This window comes from Pavona decussata, unplaced genomic scaffold (assembly GCF_977016875.1).
Source record: "Pavona decussata unplaced genomic scaffold, jaPavDecu1.1 SCAFFOLD_210, whole genome shotgun sequence".
Classification (NCBI taxonomy): domain Eukaryota; kingdom Metazoa; phylum Cnidaria; class Anthozoa; order Scleractinia; family Agariciidae; genus Pavona; species Pavona decussata.
The window spans coordinates 781026-799320 of record NW_028145615.1 but is presented as its reverse complement, the minus strand read 5'-3'; the positions used below and the strand labels follow the sequence as shown (position 1 = coordinate 799320).

General features: G+C 37.1%; 2 protein-coding genes across 2 annotated transcripts; both read right to left on the bottom strand.

Annotated features, from left to right (window-relative positions):
- Positions 1-1912: 1912 nt before the first annotated feature.
- LOC146460607 (cell division control protein 42 homolog) lies at positions 1913-8315 on the bottom strand. The gene is made up of 5 exons (XM_085087974.1): positions 8178-8315; positions 7286-7443; positions 5753-5825; positions 4920-5029; positions 1913-3754 (listed from the first exon to the last, which is right to left on the bottom strand). Exons 2-5 carry the CDS (start codon positions 7388-7390, stop codon positions 3467-3469), a joined length of 576 nt encoding a protein of 191 aa, XP_084944100.1. The 5' UTR covers positions 7391-7443; positions 8178-8315; the 3' UTR covers positions 1913-3466.
- Positions 8316-9864: 1549 nt separating this feature from the next.
- LOC146460606 (cell division control protein 42 homolog) lies at positions 9865-16789 on the bottom strand. The gene is made up of 5 exons (XM_085088093.1): positions 16650-16789; positions 15507-15632; positions 13922-13994; positions 13254-13363; positions 9865-12659 (listed from the first exon to the last, which is right to left on the bottom strand). Exons 2-5 carry the CDS (start codon positions 15609-15611, stop codon positions 12372-12374), a joined length of 576 nt encoding a protein of 191 aa, XP_084944219.1. The 5' UTR covers positions 15612-15632; positions 16650-16789; the 3' UTR covers positions 9865-12371.
- Positions 16790-18295: the final 1506 nt, after the last annotated feature.

Below are 18295 nucleotides of genomic sequence, written 5' to 3'. Positions count from 1 at the left end.
AAAAAAAATGGTAACTTGTTCTTTATTTATCATCGCATACTACACGGTCGAGGGGAATATGTGTTCACAAGGCCTAACTCCGGTTTGAAATGTGAAGAAAAACAATTCTATAGTAATTTTTTTTTTTTCATACTTTGCAAAAAGTTGCATTCTATTGGCAGGTGTTTCGTCTTGCATTTATTACCGCGACTCATTGCGGTAGTAACTATTATAGTATTGTTTCGATATGAGATACGTTGTTCGCTTCCGTCTTTATGACAGTGTGGCCTCTATTTTGGATGGTTAGCCGGTAATCAGCACATATCACATAGTCTCATGGCGCTTTACATTTCTTCTGTGAGGTGAGATCGGACGTCAGTATGTAAAGGCGCACTAACTGCCGCTCTCAGGCCATATTTTGATCTCACCCACCCATCCAACCCAATCGTGAATGTGAAAGACAGATAAAATCAGAGATGGAGACAGACCACCACACCGGATACTAGTCACTACGTCCCCCATTCTTTTCGAACAGTGTGTGGGTTTAATCGACAGAGTATCAGGAACCATTACCACAGGCAGCCCAAGATCGCGTCACTATAGAGCGTAATTGTTTGAGTGGTGTAATTACTGTTTGGAACTTGAGACTTTCACGATCGGTTGAAATTTTTACTGAATAAAGATATTTAAAGCCGCCTTTTACCTTTATGTTGAAATAAAGTTTCAAGGAAATGTGATTGAGTGACGCGTGGTGTTTTTTCCCATTCTGAGCCATAGAAACGTTTCTTTCTCTAGTACCAGCCTTCGGCCGGCAACACTATTGAACAGTAAACTCGCCAGAGAAAGATTTCTACGGTTCGGAATGAGAACTCTTACTGGAATTTTGTCGATAACAGGTGCCTTGTTTGTTGCTATCGAGTTAACAATGGCTTGCACTTGTTTGCACTCTATAGGATTAGAGGTAAATTGCTCTAATATTAAATGCAAATGTTCTCGGAATGAATGGATTGTTGTTGAGCTCAAAGTTGAATTTTGATCCTAAATCGCTGATTTTCTTTACTGTATTATCGCCAGCTCTTGCGAAAAAGGAATTGGATTCATTTGCCATATTTTTTTTTTTTTTATCTTTACTGTAGGTTCTTTGTGTTTTCGGCTTATTACGTATGCATGAACGGATTGTCTTCCAAATAGAGTTCGTGTTTTTTTTTTTTTTGTTGCCCTCTAGAATCATTTGAAGTTTTCCCAAAATTCTTTCACCTTATGAGTGTTTTAAACGCAATTGAAAACGCTATTTGGGAGTTCTTTCTCAACTAACAACGCATATTTTATAAAATTTCTGGATAAAACGAAGACGAGGCACGGCTTCTTGTCTTGCCTCTTGCTGATAAATCGGTAAATAAGGAGTAACTTTTCTAAACTTTAGCACTTTTTGACCTAAGCACGGTTTGTTTTCCTCGTTTCTTCCTTTCTTTTTCAATTCTTAAAACACTTCCAACATAAGTTCACTTAACATCGGGGTTTTTCCTGAAAAACATCAACACTTGTGAAGAGAATCGATATTGCCCTACTCACGTGACCACTCCCAGCCTCAGATACTCAGGTTCAACAAACGAGTCAGTTGTACGCTTACTTTACAAGATGGTGGAAGAGCAAGCCACTGGATAACTTTCAAACTTTCATGACCGTTATACTTGAGTACTCCATGAAAGAGAAATTTCCCATGAAACCTTCACACATTGAGGTGATGTACCTACCCTCCTGCCACAGAGGCTGTTACTCTGTTACTCTGGTTCACCTACAGAGTTAAAAACTGTGGCTGTCGCATAAAGCGTTGTCAATATGCATTTTTGACCTCAACAAGATCGATTCAAAAGGATATGCGGTCATGTTTGATTCTACACCCCGTGGCTACAGTAAAAGACACCATGAACCATTTGCATCAGCAATATTAATTTATTGATCAGAAGAATTCAATAAATTCCCATAACTTCAAATTGTACAGAGCTCTACAAAATCTTGGTCTACACCAACATTGTTCTTTCTCAAATATTAGAACATTTTCATAGTCAGCTTTATGTACTCAGATATTTGTATCAATAGTAAAGCAGCTATTGTAGATGTAAAATGTTACTATGCATGCACACAATTATTGGTAAGGTCACAATAAACATTAATTCTAGATAAAAATAAATAGCACACACAAATTAATCTTTGTACACAAAGAAGCATCTTTTTGATGACACATCAATAATTTTTGTACTTTCCAATTTTAATATAATCTCCATCCACCCAACAGTAACACCAGGATCAAGTTAAAAGGTCGAGTTCACACTATGCGGCCATTTTCAACACAACTTTGAAATTTGTGCAGTCTAATCAATTGCCCTACGTTCTCAAGTCAGAATCTGCAAATAAAACTAGATTTTAGCTGTGTGAACAATTTAACTCTAACAGAAATCTGAATCTTGCTTCTTTTATAATGTATATAGCCTACAGAGTAGGAAAGTTGTTTGGGCAAGCAAGCAGTAAAAAACCTTTAGCTAGGAAATCAAGGAGAGTTGGGTAAAGGAAAAAATGAAGGGAGTTAGGCCTTTAGTTGTATGAAGGGAGAAGAAGAAAGAAGAACATTATGCCTGTCTGCAACCACTATTCTCTTCCTTTTTCTCTTGCCCTACTATACTGCTCCATATTACCAATTCAAGATTGAGACCAGACATACAAGGTACTCCACCACTTCTCCACTGAGCCTGTTACATTTTTGGCAGACAAGGAACAAGGAAAGATAGAGTGTGCACCACGACAGCATCACCCAATTGGACGAGGAAATCAAACACTTAAACTCAATCAATCAATAATAATCAGCAGAAATTCCATAAAATTAGTATTCTATAAACTAACAACATTGACAGTGTCATAATCCATTCTACAGGACATTTCCAGGAAAAAAAGTTTTATACCAAATAATATACAAGGAAGAGATAGCCATTTAAAATTCATGACAGCTTTGTATGGCTTTGGTCAACTAAGTTGCCAATGATTAATCTGGCCTTACCAAATTAATGACTTCTTTGTTTCTCAATGAATAATAAGTAATATTGCTTATCCAGTTACATTGTATCAACAGAGGAATTTGCTTTCAACAAAAGAATATAGAATTGCATCAACAGCAAAGCAGAAAATAAAGAAGAACAAAAAGTTCAATCATGAGGCAAGAATTTCTAGTTTTTGCATACAGAAGGCCATGTTGCCTGAATCATGCTTTATTGCTCTTAACTCTAAACTTCTAGCAGGCACATCCACACATGTAACCCGTCCTTGGAGTTTTTAGTATAGTAATCCTACGCACCTATTCTTTCCTTAATACACTTAATCCACACAGTTCTGAGAAGTATTTCTTGGTATGTGCGGACAATCAAAATCTTGTCCATTTAGAATTATGATTGGAAATAAGTGTTTGTTTTCTTTTGTCAATTTACCAGTCCATGGCTCAAAGCAATATACATTTCCTTTTCTTTGGTTGCTCTGGAGGTTCAAGCGCTGCTAAGATTGCTTCATCAAAGACATTTTTCAAGCCTTTCTGTGTTAATGCTGAGCATTCAACATATTTGACAGCTCTCAGCTCGCGAGCTAACTTCTCTGCAGTTTCAACCCCGGTGGGTTTCTGTTTATTCTTGGACAGCTTCTCTATCGTGCCAGCATCATCCCTCAAATCAACTTGGGTACCAACAAGTAGAAACGGAGTCTTTGGACAGTGGTGGGTAATTTCTGGAACCCACTGAAATTAAAACCAACCAAGGATTAGCTGACATCTCTGCGATGTTCAAAAGTTGAAAACTAAGCAGCCGTTTACAACTGCCGCAATGGTTGCTTACATATTTTTTCTGGTAACTGACAACAACCCAATAGCCCACTTTGAAAAAGAGTGATGGCCTGGGTCGAGAGTAACTGCCCAAGTGATTGTGGGATTGTTTGGGGGGACGATGGCTATTGTTATCGTCCCCCCAAACAATCCCACAATCGCTTGGGCAGCTACTCTCGACCCAGGCCATCACTCTTTTTCAAAGTGGGCTATTAAGTAAGTTTCAGCAGGATTTTCATCCTGTGGGTCAGCTGACACTGCCCACTTCAGAATCATTCTTATCAGGAGATTCAATATCCAGTCCAACAGCTTGGTAAACCTGCTCCATATCTGATGTCCACAACATCCAGCAAAGTTATACGTCGTGACAACCATTTTGCTGAGCATACGATCAACAAATTTGATGTGAGATGAATTAATTTCACCTGGTGGCGAGCTCATCTGTTTATGCTGGTTTCATATTCTCAGATGTTTCCCCTAAATAACAATTCACCCTCTAAAGCCGCTGCAAAGAAATGAAGGGTTTTCGGCAAGACTACCTGAAATTGCTGCAGTTAAGCTCTATTTTGGCATAGAGACCAGTTATCATGTAAGAATCATAGTTGTGTATTTTGTTTTTGGGCAAGAAACTAAACAAACAAGAAATAGCTTATTACGTTTCTAGAAAATGCAAGCAACCTAGACAAAGGAGATACTAATGCTTGATTGCTTACATTTTTTTCACAACCACCAATGCTTCCAATGCTGTTCTTTGAGCAAAAAACACACAGCCATTGTAGTTGGGCTTGCACGCATATTTGGATAAGTCTGCCATATTTAATTGTGCCAAAAGCCAAGCGGCTTTAATCTCTAATTCAATGAAGTTTTAGCCAAAACTTATATTCTTCACCATTGCCACACCGTATCTTTGAATTTCAATTTAACCATCCTTCAAACAGAAAAAACCTAATTTCACCTTGTTTACCAAACAGTTCCAAGCTGCTGGATGAAATTGATTTGTTTTGTGTGGGATAAACTGTTGGTGAGTTATGCCAAAATTTCGCTTCAGTGATCCCGTAAGAAATGGAAACTTAGCATTTACCTTTTCCTTTACATTTTCAAATGAAGCTGGTGAAACTACCGAAAAACACACAAGAAACACGTCTGTCTGAGGATAAGAAAGTGGTCTCAATCTGTCATAATCTTCTTGACCTGTTTTAAAATTGAAACAAAGAAAAATATAAAAACTTGTTAATACTTGCTACAGACACAATCACTAATCACTGGAGAGTGCATTAATTTTAAGACTGAAGATTTTTACTTGATTATAGGAGTAATGCCAGATGTCTGACCACATTAGTTTTTTGCCCTATGGCAATTTCTGGCCAAATGCAAATATATGTTCCCCTTAGCAAGTGTATGCCCAACAGCCCCAGGTATATGGCTTAGCAGGTGTCAAATTGCTATTAGTCACTCTAACTTCCCTTCACAACAGGGGAAGCAAGAACCTTTAAAGAAATCATTATTTCTTTTCCTTTACTGTATATTGCTCTGATTTTCCCCTTTCCTCAAAGTTTCCACAAAACAATGACCAACCAACCTAAGGATAATCAAATTTATCATATGAATGCAGTAACTTTGCCATCAATGTCAGATCAACATTTAAATGACCATCTTGAGACTTTGGTAGAAAGCAAGACTTAATAAGAACAGGCAAATAGTAAAATGGCAAGAAAAACTCCAACACATCAAGCGCATGGTTTAAAAAAACAACAACAACAAAACATCTACAACAGAGTTATAGCAAAGTCCAGTTTCTGCAAATCATGTCAGCAGAGACGTGTGCTGTGCAGAGGTGATGTGAACCTCCTTGGCTAATAAAAAAGATTGCTTGGTGAGGAAGTTACAATGGCCGTCGCTCTTGTGGTTACTAACCTGCAGTATCAAACAATCCTAATGTGTAAGGTTCTCCACCAATCATAACAGTGACGGCATAATTATCAAACACCTAAGAAAGATAAAGTAGCATTCTTTAAGACATGGGCAGTTGGCAGATTTCAGTAAACTGCAAAAACATGAAAAATCAACAGTTGTTAAAAAATGTTGTACAAATAGCTGTGGACTACAATTTTGAAAATCTCAATACCACTAACATCTTGTTTCTCTAACATTTCCGAGTTGTTATTTTCTTTGTGTGCTCCAAGACAACAGGAACCTATTGTTACAGGTCAACGTCCTTACAAAACATCAAACAAAGTCTGCTGACATTCCATGTCAGTACTCATCTCAGAACTACTCCCAAAATATTATATGAATATAATTTTTATAACGACAAGAGGAATGGTAACCTGGATGAAATGATATAATTTGTAAGCATTCTCTGTCCTTTCAATGAGAGATTAGAATGTCCAGTGAGACTTTTGGCCAATAATACACAGTAATTCTGAACAAAAAAGAATATTCAATGTACCAAAAGCCACTGACAATGTCTCGCTCTTTTGATTACAATACCTGTGATGCCCACATTATCAAAAAATATTGTATTCACTTTACTGTTATCACATTTAACACTTTAGATGTCAATTTTAAAAGTACAGTGTAAAGACTATAACTGACAAGTCAACTATGGCTCACGAAATGTATCACTGAACTAAAATACCCTGCACTACCTCGGTAACAACAAGAAGTAGTTCAAGGCTCTAGTATCTACTGTCCGGATTGAAGAAAGAAAAAAAATCTTCACAAGAAAGTGAAGAAATCACAACAAAGTTTCACGCATATATTTCATATTCAATCCTACAAAGAACCTTTTAAAGCACTTCAAGCAGCTAAGCAAAGAAGAGATGTTTATGCACACATGGCTTTCTAAGAGAAATTTATAGTGATAACTAAATGGATGTTATCTATGCATGGTGTCATCAGTGATGGATTTTTCCATAACAACACCTCAAACAATATACAAAACACAGCAAACAAACAAACAAAAGATGAAATTTTCACATGTATATACATGGTGGTGTTAAAATGTAACACATATTTAGCAGCATCACTTAGTGAGCTACACTCCATTTCAACATCTTCACCATCAGTCAAAGCAGAAGTTTCTGCAGTTAAAGGGACGTGGCAAAAAAAGGTTTTAACTGAGAACAATATTAATTATGAGCGTTGCTGGCTAAATGAATCAATAAAATTGGAATAGCTCTAAAATTTAACCATGCCCTTATCACGAAAAGGAATTAAAAGTTAACTATAAAGATCTTGTCTTACGTATGAATTTAATGGCTGCAAACAGCACCTGCAAACTACAAGAAGCCAGACATAGTCTATTTGATGCAAATGTTCTTTCAAACGCTAGAAATAAATATTTAAAAACTATAGTTCTAGAGTAAATATTAAAGTACACCTCTGGGAAAATAACAATAAAGATGACAAAAAGGCGCTTTATAGCTTTAGGATGTATAAACTTACGGTCGGTACATATTCACTTGGAAATTTATTTGTCGTGTAAGATATCAGTAAACAGGTTTTTCCTACAGCTCCGTCTCCAACCACCACACACTTTATGGTTTGCATATTGTTACGATTTTGCAACTTCTATGGTTTATATCGTCACCGTATTTCAAAGCCTGCAAGTGAGGAACAAAATGGATAAGGTTACATGACAATAACACTTAACAAACTTGTTTTGCCCCGGCATATTTTTCGTATCAAATATTTGAGACGAAAATTAAACCAGGGAACACTTACTTCCACTGTTTTCAACGTTCAAGTTGTTCATGTAGGAGTGTGTCTTACCGCATATTCCGCAAACTACGAAGATACATTCATGATGTTTTGCGATGTAAGTAATGAATTTTGAATTGGATGAAAGACAGACAGATTTCAACACGCGGGAGAAAAATAAGGAACTTACAAGTGAAGTTTTGGAAAACTTCCTTCTTTTAGATGGTATCAAATCCGGTTTATAAGAAGTCAGTAAGCTGGTATATGACAACACTAAGATAAAACTATAAAATCAAACAAAGTTTGAATACAATGAATGAAAGTTTCACAACTCCGGAATCTAGCATAGATCGATAAACACAACGATGGAATGAAGCGCTGCATAAACTCTTACAAGAATAAACATGAATTGTTCTCACACGAAATCTCTCTTATCGATACACTATGCCGGCCAAAGTCCCTCAAACTCGATCAATCTCCCAAAGACACGCGAAACGATCGCATAATTACAAAATATCGGCTCTGTGCATGTCGCAAGAGATGGTGGAAACCAATGTTAAATTCGAGCGAACAACCTTCTCAAGCCAAAACAACAAGTCACAAAGAAATTTTCATAGTAAAGAATCATTATACTTACCGGCAAACGAGTGCGAACGTCTTTAATACCCTAGAAACACGGCAGAATGGTCGAGTATCTCAATTTACGACTGCCGCTTTTTCCATGAAATTCCACTCTTGCAACGAGGATCCGGCTTTCCAGGGGCGTTGGTTAACGAATATCGCGGGGGACCCTCGAGTAGCAATGCATCATAAAAACGAGGCTGCGGTGACAGAATTCTATTGTAAAATGTGATTGGACCGCTCGATTAAGGCAAGGTTACATGGCTAAACATTCTCCAATCAAGAGACTCGTTATAAAAGTATGTTGCAACTTCTAATTTTACCTGAGAATATAAAGAGTGAACTTATCGGAAATGCTTTATTTTTTGGTTTCACGTGTGAGGAGGAAGTGGATGGAACACAGTGTTTTGAGTCATTAGTGAAACTATAAAAAACCTGTGAACGTTTCATAAACAGCTCGCAAAAAATGAAATTAAAAATGGCACGACCGGTAGGACGTCTTCAAGACAGGGCACTCGTGCTCAATCCAGGAAAGAGGAAAGTGTGGTTGGGAGTGGGGGGGGGGGGGGGGGGGCAGTTCAGGTTTTGTTCATCCCAGTAGTCTGTATCCTCACAGTTCGTACTATTTTATGGTCTCTCAAATAAATTATTTCAGTTTTACACGTTACCATCATCATCATGCTTCTACAAATAGCATAGCTTTACTTCTCACTGTACAAGCCACATACAGCCCACAATTATTAATTCCAGCACTCTAGATCTATAATTCTCTTTACAGTGGTCGGTGCAACATGAGGTTTCCCACAAATCCAAACATTCATTTCCACTCTGCCTCGACCAAGTACTACATTTTCTTTGGAAACTGACCCCCTTATCCAATAATTAATGTGAGACACTGCAAACTATGCAGCCAATGTGCTTTGGAATAGAAAATCAATTCAAGACTAGTTTATATTATTAGTTAGCACAGGGAACATTGTGGTGACTGTTCCCTGCTAGCAGAGGTCTCTCACGGCAAGGCAAAATGAGAGGAAGGAGTGCCTTGCCATGAGAGACCTCTGCTAACAGGGAATATGGTGACTGATCTTTTAATCCTGGGGTGAAGCAGGGTAGGGTGTGAAAAAAATCCAAAACTAAAGCCTGGTTCCCATTTGTGAGAAGCCAGGAGAAGCGTAAGATAGGCGTGAGACAGGCAAACCAAAGATCACCAAAAAAAAAGAAAAGAAAAAAAAAGTAAAACTACAAGAAAATGCCTGAGCAAGTCACCATGGACTTTGATTTCCCTTCTCAAGTTACTGATCAAGAAAGGACAGAGTTTTTCTATTTTTCTTTTAAGTTAGTCCCAACAGTAGAATGGTTTTCAATTGAGTGTCATAAAACCAAAACCAAAGTAATATTACAAAACTCTGGCCAATCACAACAAACGTATTAGCAACACAATTAGCCAATCAGAAGTTGAAGCAAATACTTGTACAGACCAAGAAAATGCCTGCCAACAAGTCATCACAATTATTGTGTAAAGCAATAATATTATTGGTTTTGCTGCTCATTGTTGAGAAAGTGGTGTGACTTTTGCTTATCACTCACAGAACGCACGCAGTAAAGCAAAACCAGCCACAGGTATGCAAAGCAATACCCTCAACATTGAATTGGAATATATACCCAGCTAACCAGCTTTTTATCAACATATTTTTAGAACACTCTTCACTTTAAAACAAGTTCCTTTTAATGTACCAAGTTCTTTGATAAATTTTTGCATACAATTTTCAAAACATACTATCACATCAAATCTGTACTCTTTTTTAAATCTACTACATTACTACATACAAAAGTTAGTGTAAAATATTGCCTATGTTTAAAAATTTATATAATATTTTGCTGCTATTGATAAATTGTTTACTTATTAAACTTATTGTCCCAGTAATAAAACCATGAACACTTTTTTTTTTTAGTTCTTACATACCCATCAAATAACGAGAGCTCAAAACTACACTAACACAAATGCAAACAAATCGACAGTGTCAGAAAAACTTAGTTTGCACAAATATTAATTTGTCTTCCACTCTCTCTGTACTTAGTTAATTTTTAGATATTTTTAAGTACCTAAAAATGTTCACAAATTTTGGATTGGTACAATGAAACTTGTCAAAGCATTCTTATTGAGTTCTATTGTTTGTTTTTGGTATCTTCTATCAATGTACAAGAGGCCAAGGTTTTCAATAAAGCTACTTCTTGGCAATCCAAGACTTGTAAAAGTAACAACCTCTTTTTTTTTATCTATTCCTGCATGATATTTGTCCTATTTCAACCAATTTATTTCCCAGACTAATTTCATCCTTTGTTGTTTAGAAAGAGCCAAATCTTTTAAATTTTGTACAATTTCCACTGGTTTAAGGCTATCTCCACAATGTAGCAGATGAGATCAAAATTAGACCTGTACTGAAATCTGCAAATACATCTTCAGTTTACACTGTACCTGTAGTTTGGACTGCATGTCAGTACCTGCTTCACAAGCTGGTACAGTTTTGAATCTCTACAGATGGTATTAAATCATAGCCAATATGGTGTGGACACCTTCCTGGATTTTAGAGTAAAATAATATATGCGACATAACCAAGTAAATTTTGCTATAGATACAGTTTAGACCCAAGAAAGTTTTGTACTTTTAAAGTTAATTAAATCCTTGCAAGTTGTGCAACTCGGCCCAACTTGATACAATATTAAATTAATAGCTACTTAAAACCTTGATTTTGTTCCACTCGTTCAATTTATCCCACCACACAGATAAATCCATACACTGCAATATCATGGCAACCTCAGCATTACCAATCTTGGGCCTGTGGAGTCCAGTATACTTGCATATATCTAGAGTAACTCTGAATTGATTTTTCTGAACAAGTGTTTTTGTGCAGTCAGAAGTAAGGATTGCTAAGGAAACCAATGTGAAGTGTCATGAATGAGACTGGTTTCATGAAATAATGCCTCCACCCCTCCACCAAGATGAACCAAAAACAAGTTTAGCATTACTGTAACCATTCATAATTCTCTCTTGCCATTATATACTTATCCTCGCTTCCAAAAGATCGGTCTCATTTCTTGAGCACTCAATAATACAAAGTCAAACCTTAACCTAAAGTCTATGTATTATTTGGAGCATCAACAGAAGTGAACCACTAGGTGGAAAATATATGTACAAATGTTGTAGCCAAAGTGATAATTAGTGTTATGCACTTTGCCAAATATTTAAGTCAATAATAAGAGACAAGCAAATTAATGTAGATCCTGGTACTTTTCTGCTTAAGCACAGATATATAATATTTTTATATTCATGGATCATAACAGTGCTTTCAATAAGAAGATGTATTCTCTAGAGTACAATCTGTCACAGGGGAAATATAATTATGGGATCAACTGCAAAGCTCAGTTACTGTTTTCAACATTTTGAGTAAAAAAGTACATTTAGAACTACAAAGAGTTCTTTACAGTCACAATGGATTTGCTTAACAAAGTTTATCAGCCTAATATAATATGTTTGCACAGGAATACAAGCCAGAGTTCTGGCAGGTGCCAAGTCTTATTGAAAGCACTGCATACTAATATCATTACGTTTACTACATTTTCTTCCCAGTCAGACAGAAGAGCACTAAAATAGTTCACAGGAAAAGAATCCCACTGATCTCACCACTTCAAAAGTAGTCTGTAGTTGTTATTGTTATGTTAAAAAGGCTTAGATAAAACTTCTGTAAAATCTCGTTTACACCTATTGGAAAACATTACCAAATGGAAATTACAACACCTTTCAATAAAATGCAGACTCTGCAGTTCAAAATTCAGCAAATCGTTACCTTTTTCACTGCTGTCAATCATTGCAGCAGACCCCTTAGAAAACAAGGGAGTCTGACTCAACAGAGTCAAAAGGGGTCACATTAACACGTTGCGATTGGTGGATATCGATCCACTTTATCAGTCTCTGTATTTTACAGTCCATTGCCATGATTATGATTGACAGCAGTACACTGTAAACACACAAATCAATAGCTGGGTATTGAAGTTTAGAGTTTTCATGTTATTGAAAGGTGCAGTAGCCGTAATGGCAGCAAATTTTCACTGGGATGACAAACCAGACATAACCATTCTGGCGCAATCCAAAACCTTCACATTTGAGTCTAGACAGCAAACGAATCCTCACTTGAAATTTTTCTTTTTATCCTCAGAGCAATAAACATATCCTCTTCTTTGGTGGTTCTGGTGGTTCCAGCGCAGCCAAGATTGCCTCATCAAAGACATTTTTCAAGCCTTTTTGTGTCAGGGCTGAGCACTCCACATACTTAACACCTTTAAGCTCACGAGCTAACTTCTCTGCATTCTCAACAGGTATGGGTTTCTGTTTGTTCTTGGTAAGTTTTTCTATTGTTCCAGCATCATCCCTCAAATCAACTTGGGTACCGACGAGTAAAAATGGAGTCTTTGGACAGTGGTGGGTGATTTCTGGAACCCACTGAAATTAAAACCAAACAACGATTAGGTGAAATACTGGCATTAAAACTGAATGAAAAGGACTTGAACAAAAGGAAAGTCATATACCAGTGAAAGGCTTCAAATTATGTGTCATCTTGAAGCTGTTTGGGGGCCAATATTAGGTTAGGTTTCACAATAAGTTTTGACCTGATTCAAAGGGAAGAGAAATGAGTACTAGGATGTTTTTGGTAAAGTTGATCAACCAAAATTGCATTGTGTTGTTCCAGAAAATATCCATACCCCCATTCTAATTTAGCTATACAACTTCCCTCACCCCCTCAGGATTGCCAATGAATTCCCCAAAAGAAGGTATTTAAATGTTTTGGAACCACATTGACTGTAAGGAGTTAGGTGGGAGGTGGACATTATTAAAGACTGCTTAGGTTAAAACAGCAACCGAAATTGAGCGAGGTCAAAATGCTGTATCCTCTTCTTTCCTTTCTCTATCTTTCCTCAGAAACATAAACACTCTGATCCTTAAAATGCCTTTGTTCCACCTCCATTGCCAAAGTATAAGCCCAGCAACTATTTGGTTGGCTGCACACTGTTGGAACTAAAGCAACAAGAACCTTACCTTTTCTTTCACATTTTCAAAGGAAGAAGGTGACACTACAGAAAAACACACAAGAAACACATCTGTCTGAGGATATGAAAGTGGTCTCAGTCTGTCATAATCTTCTTGACCTGCAAGGGAAACAAAAAATAAAGTAGATAACAAACTATATACTGGATAAGGGGGACTTTAACACCGGTAATTTGATTCCATCAATGTGAACTGAAGGAAACTATAAATTACTATTGATGCACTGTTGTAAATTGATCAAAGTGCCTCTGAAATATTTCTTTTCCCCCTTTTCAACTACAACATATCAAATCTGTACTTGCCAATAAATTTAGAGAAAATTCTACCTTTTATTTGCTTCATTTGTTGGTATGACGACTTTTTAGAGGGAGGGTTTGATGTCTATTCATACTTAGCCTGCCCTGCCAGCACACGACTTTGCTTATGTGTAACTGCATTTAATTACAATTTGCACGGTTGTCATCACGTTGGTAGTCCATGGGTTTCAGTAAAGGCCCGAAAAAGGGCAAAATGACTACCTCTAGACACAATGTTTAATACTCAGCTGCTTTGAACATCTAGCCTGTGTGCTGTTTATAAAGAATGTCACACAAAAATACTGCACAAACTCATTGCTCTCAATTGCAAACCACGTTATCACACAGTAAGGTGAAACGTACCTGCTGTATCAAACAATCCTAGTGTGAAAGGTTCCCCTCCAATCATAACTGTCACTGCATAGTTGTCAAACACCTGGAGGGAAGAAAAGAAGGTAACTTAGCTTTGATGGTCAGTAATTTAACCCTTGAAGACTCAAATAGACCAAGGACGTAATTAGTAGCAGTTGTGCAGCCCGGTACAGACAGCTAGACTAGCGCATACAGTGTCCGAAATTAACTTTTTTAGGCAGGCGCCAAGTGGCGACTGAAATTTTTTTTTCAGTCGCCATATGGAAAAATGTGGTCGCCAAAAAGCAGAAAAAAAAGTGTCAATAAAATTTTTCCTTCGCAGTGAAACACAAACCAAAATTTTGGGTTGCCAGATGGAAAATTCTGGTCGCCAATTTTACTCTTAAGAATCAGAACGAAGAGAATGCGTTTGCGTTTGGGGCCGCAATGGCGATTTATACACCTACCACTGAAAAACCACGATGAACGAATCGAATGCCGGCTATATACGCAGTTTCATAAGACTGCTAAATGTTTATACCTTCTCTTGTCTCTAACTTTTGGAGAAGAAATGTACCCGATTAAAAAACTGCCGGTTGGTTCTTTGCTCTATGTTCAAAGCCGTAAACGATCTTTCCTTTCGCGTTCTGTCAAGACGATCGACGGATCGCCATGTTGTTCGCACCAGGCCACAACCGTGCAGCATTTCTCGTTCAAAAAACATGGCGGCGAAGCTTCGCACTGCTCGAGCTGTGAAGCGTTGTGATAGATTTATAATAACAGGAGAATCGGTTTTATACTTCAAAAGCAGTGGAAAGGTAAAAACTAAGTGACCAATTGGCGGGCGGCTTTGAATTTTATTTTTATCGATTTGGCTGAAAATCAAAGTTATTGTTTGTATAATGATCGTGGCATGAAATAGTTAATCGCCCGCTGGCGACTAGTTGTGAAATTCTGGTTGCCAGTGCAAAATTTTTAGTCGCATTGGCGACCAGGAAAGCGCAATTTCGGACCCTGGCATATTTAAAAAAAGGAAAAACTTTTATGGGTGATGCTCTAAAGAGCTATTGTATTGCCAAGTCTGTTGTTCTGTTCTACTGTGTTGTTGTTCTGTAACATGTCTATATTGTTGTTCTATTGGTTTATCCTAATGTAACTCGGAACTATATGTAGTACCACCCTAATATATTCCCTTAAACAACAAATCAACCACCTACAATAACAATTTACAACAATTTATTTATTTACAGATTCAGATTATATAAAGGGCTTGTCCCACAAATAGCCCCAAAGCTAGTCAAGGCGGGACAAGACGAGCACGAGAACATAATGGAAAAAAAAATTACAGTAAATGGTAATATTGGCCATATGTTCAAACTGAGTCTAACATACCTAACATCAAAGAACAAATTCTCCTATCTTGTCCCCATATCTTTTCTTACAAAAGTACTGAGGAGAAGTTATAAAATATCAAGAAAATTCACCTTGGATGATCATATCCTTAATTCACATGATCTCAGGGATTGAATAAGCATTGATATTACAAGGAGAAATTTGATGCCGATCATTAAGCTTAAAGGGTAAAATCTTCACTTACGGTCGGTACATATTCACTTGGAAATTTATTTGTCGTGTAAGATATCAGTAAACAGGTTTTTCCTACAGCTCCGTCTCCAACCACCACACACTTTATGGTTTGCATCTTGATGTGTTATGAAAACCACTGAATGAAAGGCAAAATTCATTGCGGTTAGCATCTTACAGTAAATGCCAACATCCATTAACTCTAGCATTGAATTCATTGCACTTGTATTGTCCAGATAAGTTGCAGTCATTTTTTATTGGTCCTAAATTTTCAAAATTAAGACACGAAACAAGTCTCCCTCGCTAATAAGACACCCTTCATAACGTCTGGAATTATATAAGCTCCCACAGGCGGTATTGTTGAAGACATTTAATGGCTTTCAGCATGGGATTTACTAAAATGAATCCAATGATGCAATGAAAGGCAGATGGAAACACATTTTTACAATCATTAGAAAAAATTATACCCATTTACGTGTACCCCTGCTTGAGGCACTACCAAATGAATATTATTTACATTTGCTGAGTACAAACAGAGTAGCCTTTTTCTGCTGGGACCGAAAAAGCTAATGCTGAATAAATGGGATTTAAGGCTACAGAAAGCCTATAGGTCAGTACTGGGTCCCTGGCTTACAGTTAAGTTTTTACACGTGGAAGTAAATATCATAATTATATCACCTGTTTTTATTATCATTAATTATTTTGTCATACAGGAAACTTGAGCAAACAGATCGTTGAAGTGGGGATATGGACCTTAGCATTGAACTGGGATGAAAGCCAAACAATTCGCAGGCATGTCACTATGAGGTTTAAATTTTAGAAAAATGTGACGAGCCAACTCGAAGCATTCCAAAGAGTTATTCTTTAACTTAAGATCTATAAGGTTACATGATCTGTTATAACAATATAAGCATCTAAACATGCAATACTCTAGATCTTTTCGCGCCTGTAGTTGATTGTGGTGGATTCTCTTATTTGATCTCTGACACAAAGACAGAAAAATATGATCACGAAAAGCTAATGCTGCAAGTTGTATACAACTGCTTGCAAAATCGCTTCTTTCGTGAGCTACCTCTGGTAATCAGAATGGAGGACGGCACATTTCGAAGTACAAACTACAGAGAATGTTTACAGCCAAGAGAAAAGATCTACTTACCCTGAATTGAATTTAAAGGTCGTTCATGCACCACAACCGTACCAAAATCGGTTTTAAAGCGTAGGATTTCCTTAAATACCAATTTTAAGCGAGTGATATTTTGGTTATGTCCGGCTACTGCAGGGGCGTTGGTAGGAAACTTCACACAAGCGAGGCTTCAAGGAGCAAGTTTTAAAAGTCGACTTCTCTGATTGGTTTACAATACTGTGACTTGACCGAGCCTTGACCAGGCCTGCAAGCTTGTCATTGTCCAATGAAAGGCCTCGTTAGAAATATGTGCTACAACCGCTAAATTTACCCGGGAATATAAAACGGGAAACCATACGTACATGACAATTATTGTTTTGGCAAGGATGGTTATAAGGTAAGCGAATGAAATATCGAGTTATATGTCAGCAATTACTACCCTGTTTTTAATAGAGAGGAGGAAGAGACTGATTTTGTAATGAATATCCAGGCCAATATTTTAAGCCTGTGATTAATTAGCTTCATCTTGTTCTGATTGCTGTGATCCTAAACAAAATTAGCAACAAAATTCTTCAATCTGATTGGTTCTTAAGCTTGCCGTTCTGCCACCAGCCGTGTGACACCAAATTGAGCATGCGCAGCTTTAGTATTCAAATAAAATTGAGGTCAGCTTTGCACGTACTGGATGTGATAAAAATTCACAACCAGAAGCTACACTTTTTACTTTTGGTAAAAAAGAACATTTGCATAAGTTAGTATGAAGTATTTTATTTTGACGTAGTCATAGCATCCAGCCATTTTCAATTAAACTATGCTGTCAGAGTTTAAAGCCTGCACAAATTAAGATTATGTGACAAGAGCAGATGGTAGTATGAGTTGCAGTAAACTGTGTAATTTGGCTGTAAAATTATGCACCAATCAATTCCAAACTTCAAGATCCCTCTGGGCATTTGAACTTTAATTTGAAAATTGGCTTGTTGAAATGACTGCTCCACAGGACCAAAAAGCCCATTCAAATGCCCTACCCTAACACTGAATTTGAGGACCAAATGCCCCTCTCGAAAAAAGAATGTTCCAATTTTTGTATACCGTAAACTGCCGCTTATAAGCCCCCCCCCCCCCCCCTCCTTCCACGTTTATAGGCCCATCTACCTGTAAACCAAAAAATACATCCGATTATAAGCCGGATATAAGCCCCCCTCTATCTAGCTTTCCTTGTTTTTAGTGATACAGTCATTTCAACTAACGTTGTCGGTTCAAAGCATGAAGCTAAAAGACAAGACCGAAAGTTTACGTGGGATTTTTATGAATAAATTCATCAAAATCAGTCACGCTTGGAGAAAACAATAGGTTGTAATTAGCAGTACAATGACCTGCACGTGCAGGGATGATTTTGATGAAATTATTCATAAAAAATAGTCCCACAAAACATTGCGGTCTTGTCTTTTAGCTTGATTTTAATCCGACAACGTTAACTGAAATAGCTGTATATTTAAGCACTTACACCAAACCCTGTACTACTTCAAACAGAAAATTATTGTGGAACAATAAGTTTATAACTCCCTAAGTTTTATAACCTAGTCTTTAATGCAACTACCCTTTAACTTGATTGTAAAATACTTGTGATTTTGTTCCAAATATTGAATGACTTCGATTTATTATGACATTTTAAAGCTTAA

Bases quoted from the DNA above. Each gene is read 5' to 3' on its own strand.
- LOC146460607 (XM_085087974.1), bottom strand. From the start codon at position 7,390: ATGCAAACCATAAAGTGTGTGGTGGTTGGAGACGGAGCTGTAGGAAAA. The intron at 5,826-7,285 runs GTAAGTTTATAC...TATCTTTCTTAG, and splicing joins CAAGTGAATATGTACCGACC to GTGTTTGATAATTATGCCGT. The intron at 3,755-4,919 runs GTAAATGCTAAG...TTTTAATTTCAG, and splicing joins TTGAAAATGTAAAGGAAAAG to TGGGTTCCAGAAATTACCCA.
- LOC146460606 (XM_085088093.1), bottom strand. From the start codon at position 15,611: ATGCAAACCATAAAGTGTGTGGTGGTTGGAGACGGAGCTGTAGGAAAA. The intron at 13,364-13,921 runs GTACGTTTCACC...TTTCCCTTGCAG, and splicing joins AGGATTGTTTGATACAGCAG to GTCAAGAAGATTATGACAGA. The intron at 12,660-13,253 runs GTAAGGTTCTTG...TTTTAATTTCAG, and splicing joins TTGAAAATGTGAAAGAAAAG to TGGGTTCCAGAAATCACCCA.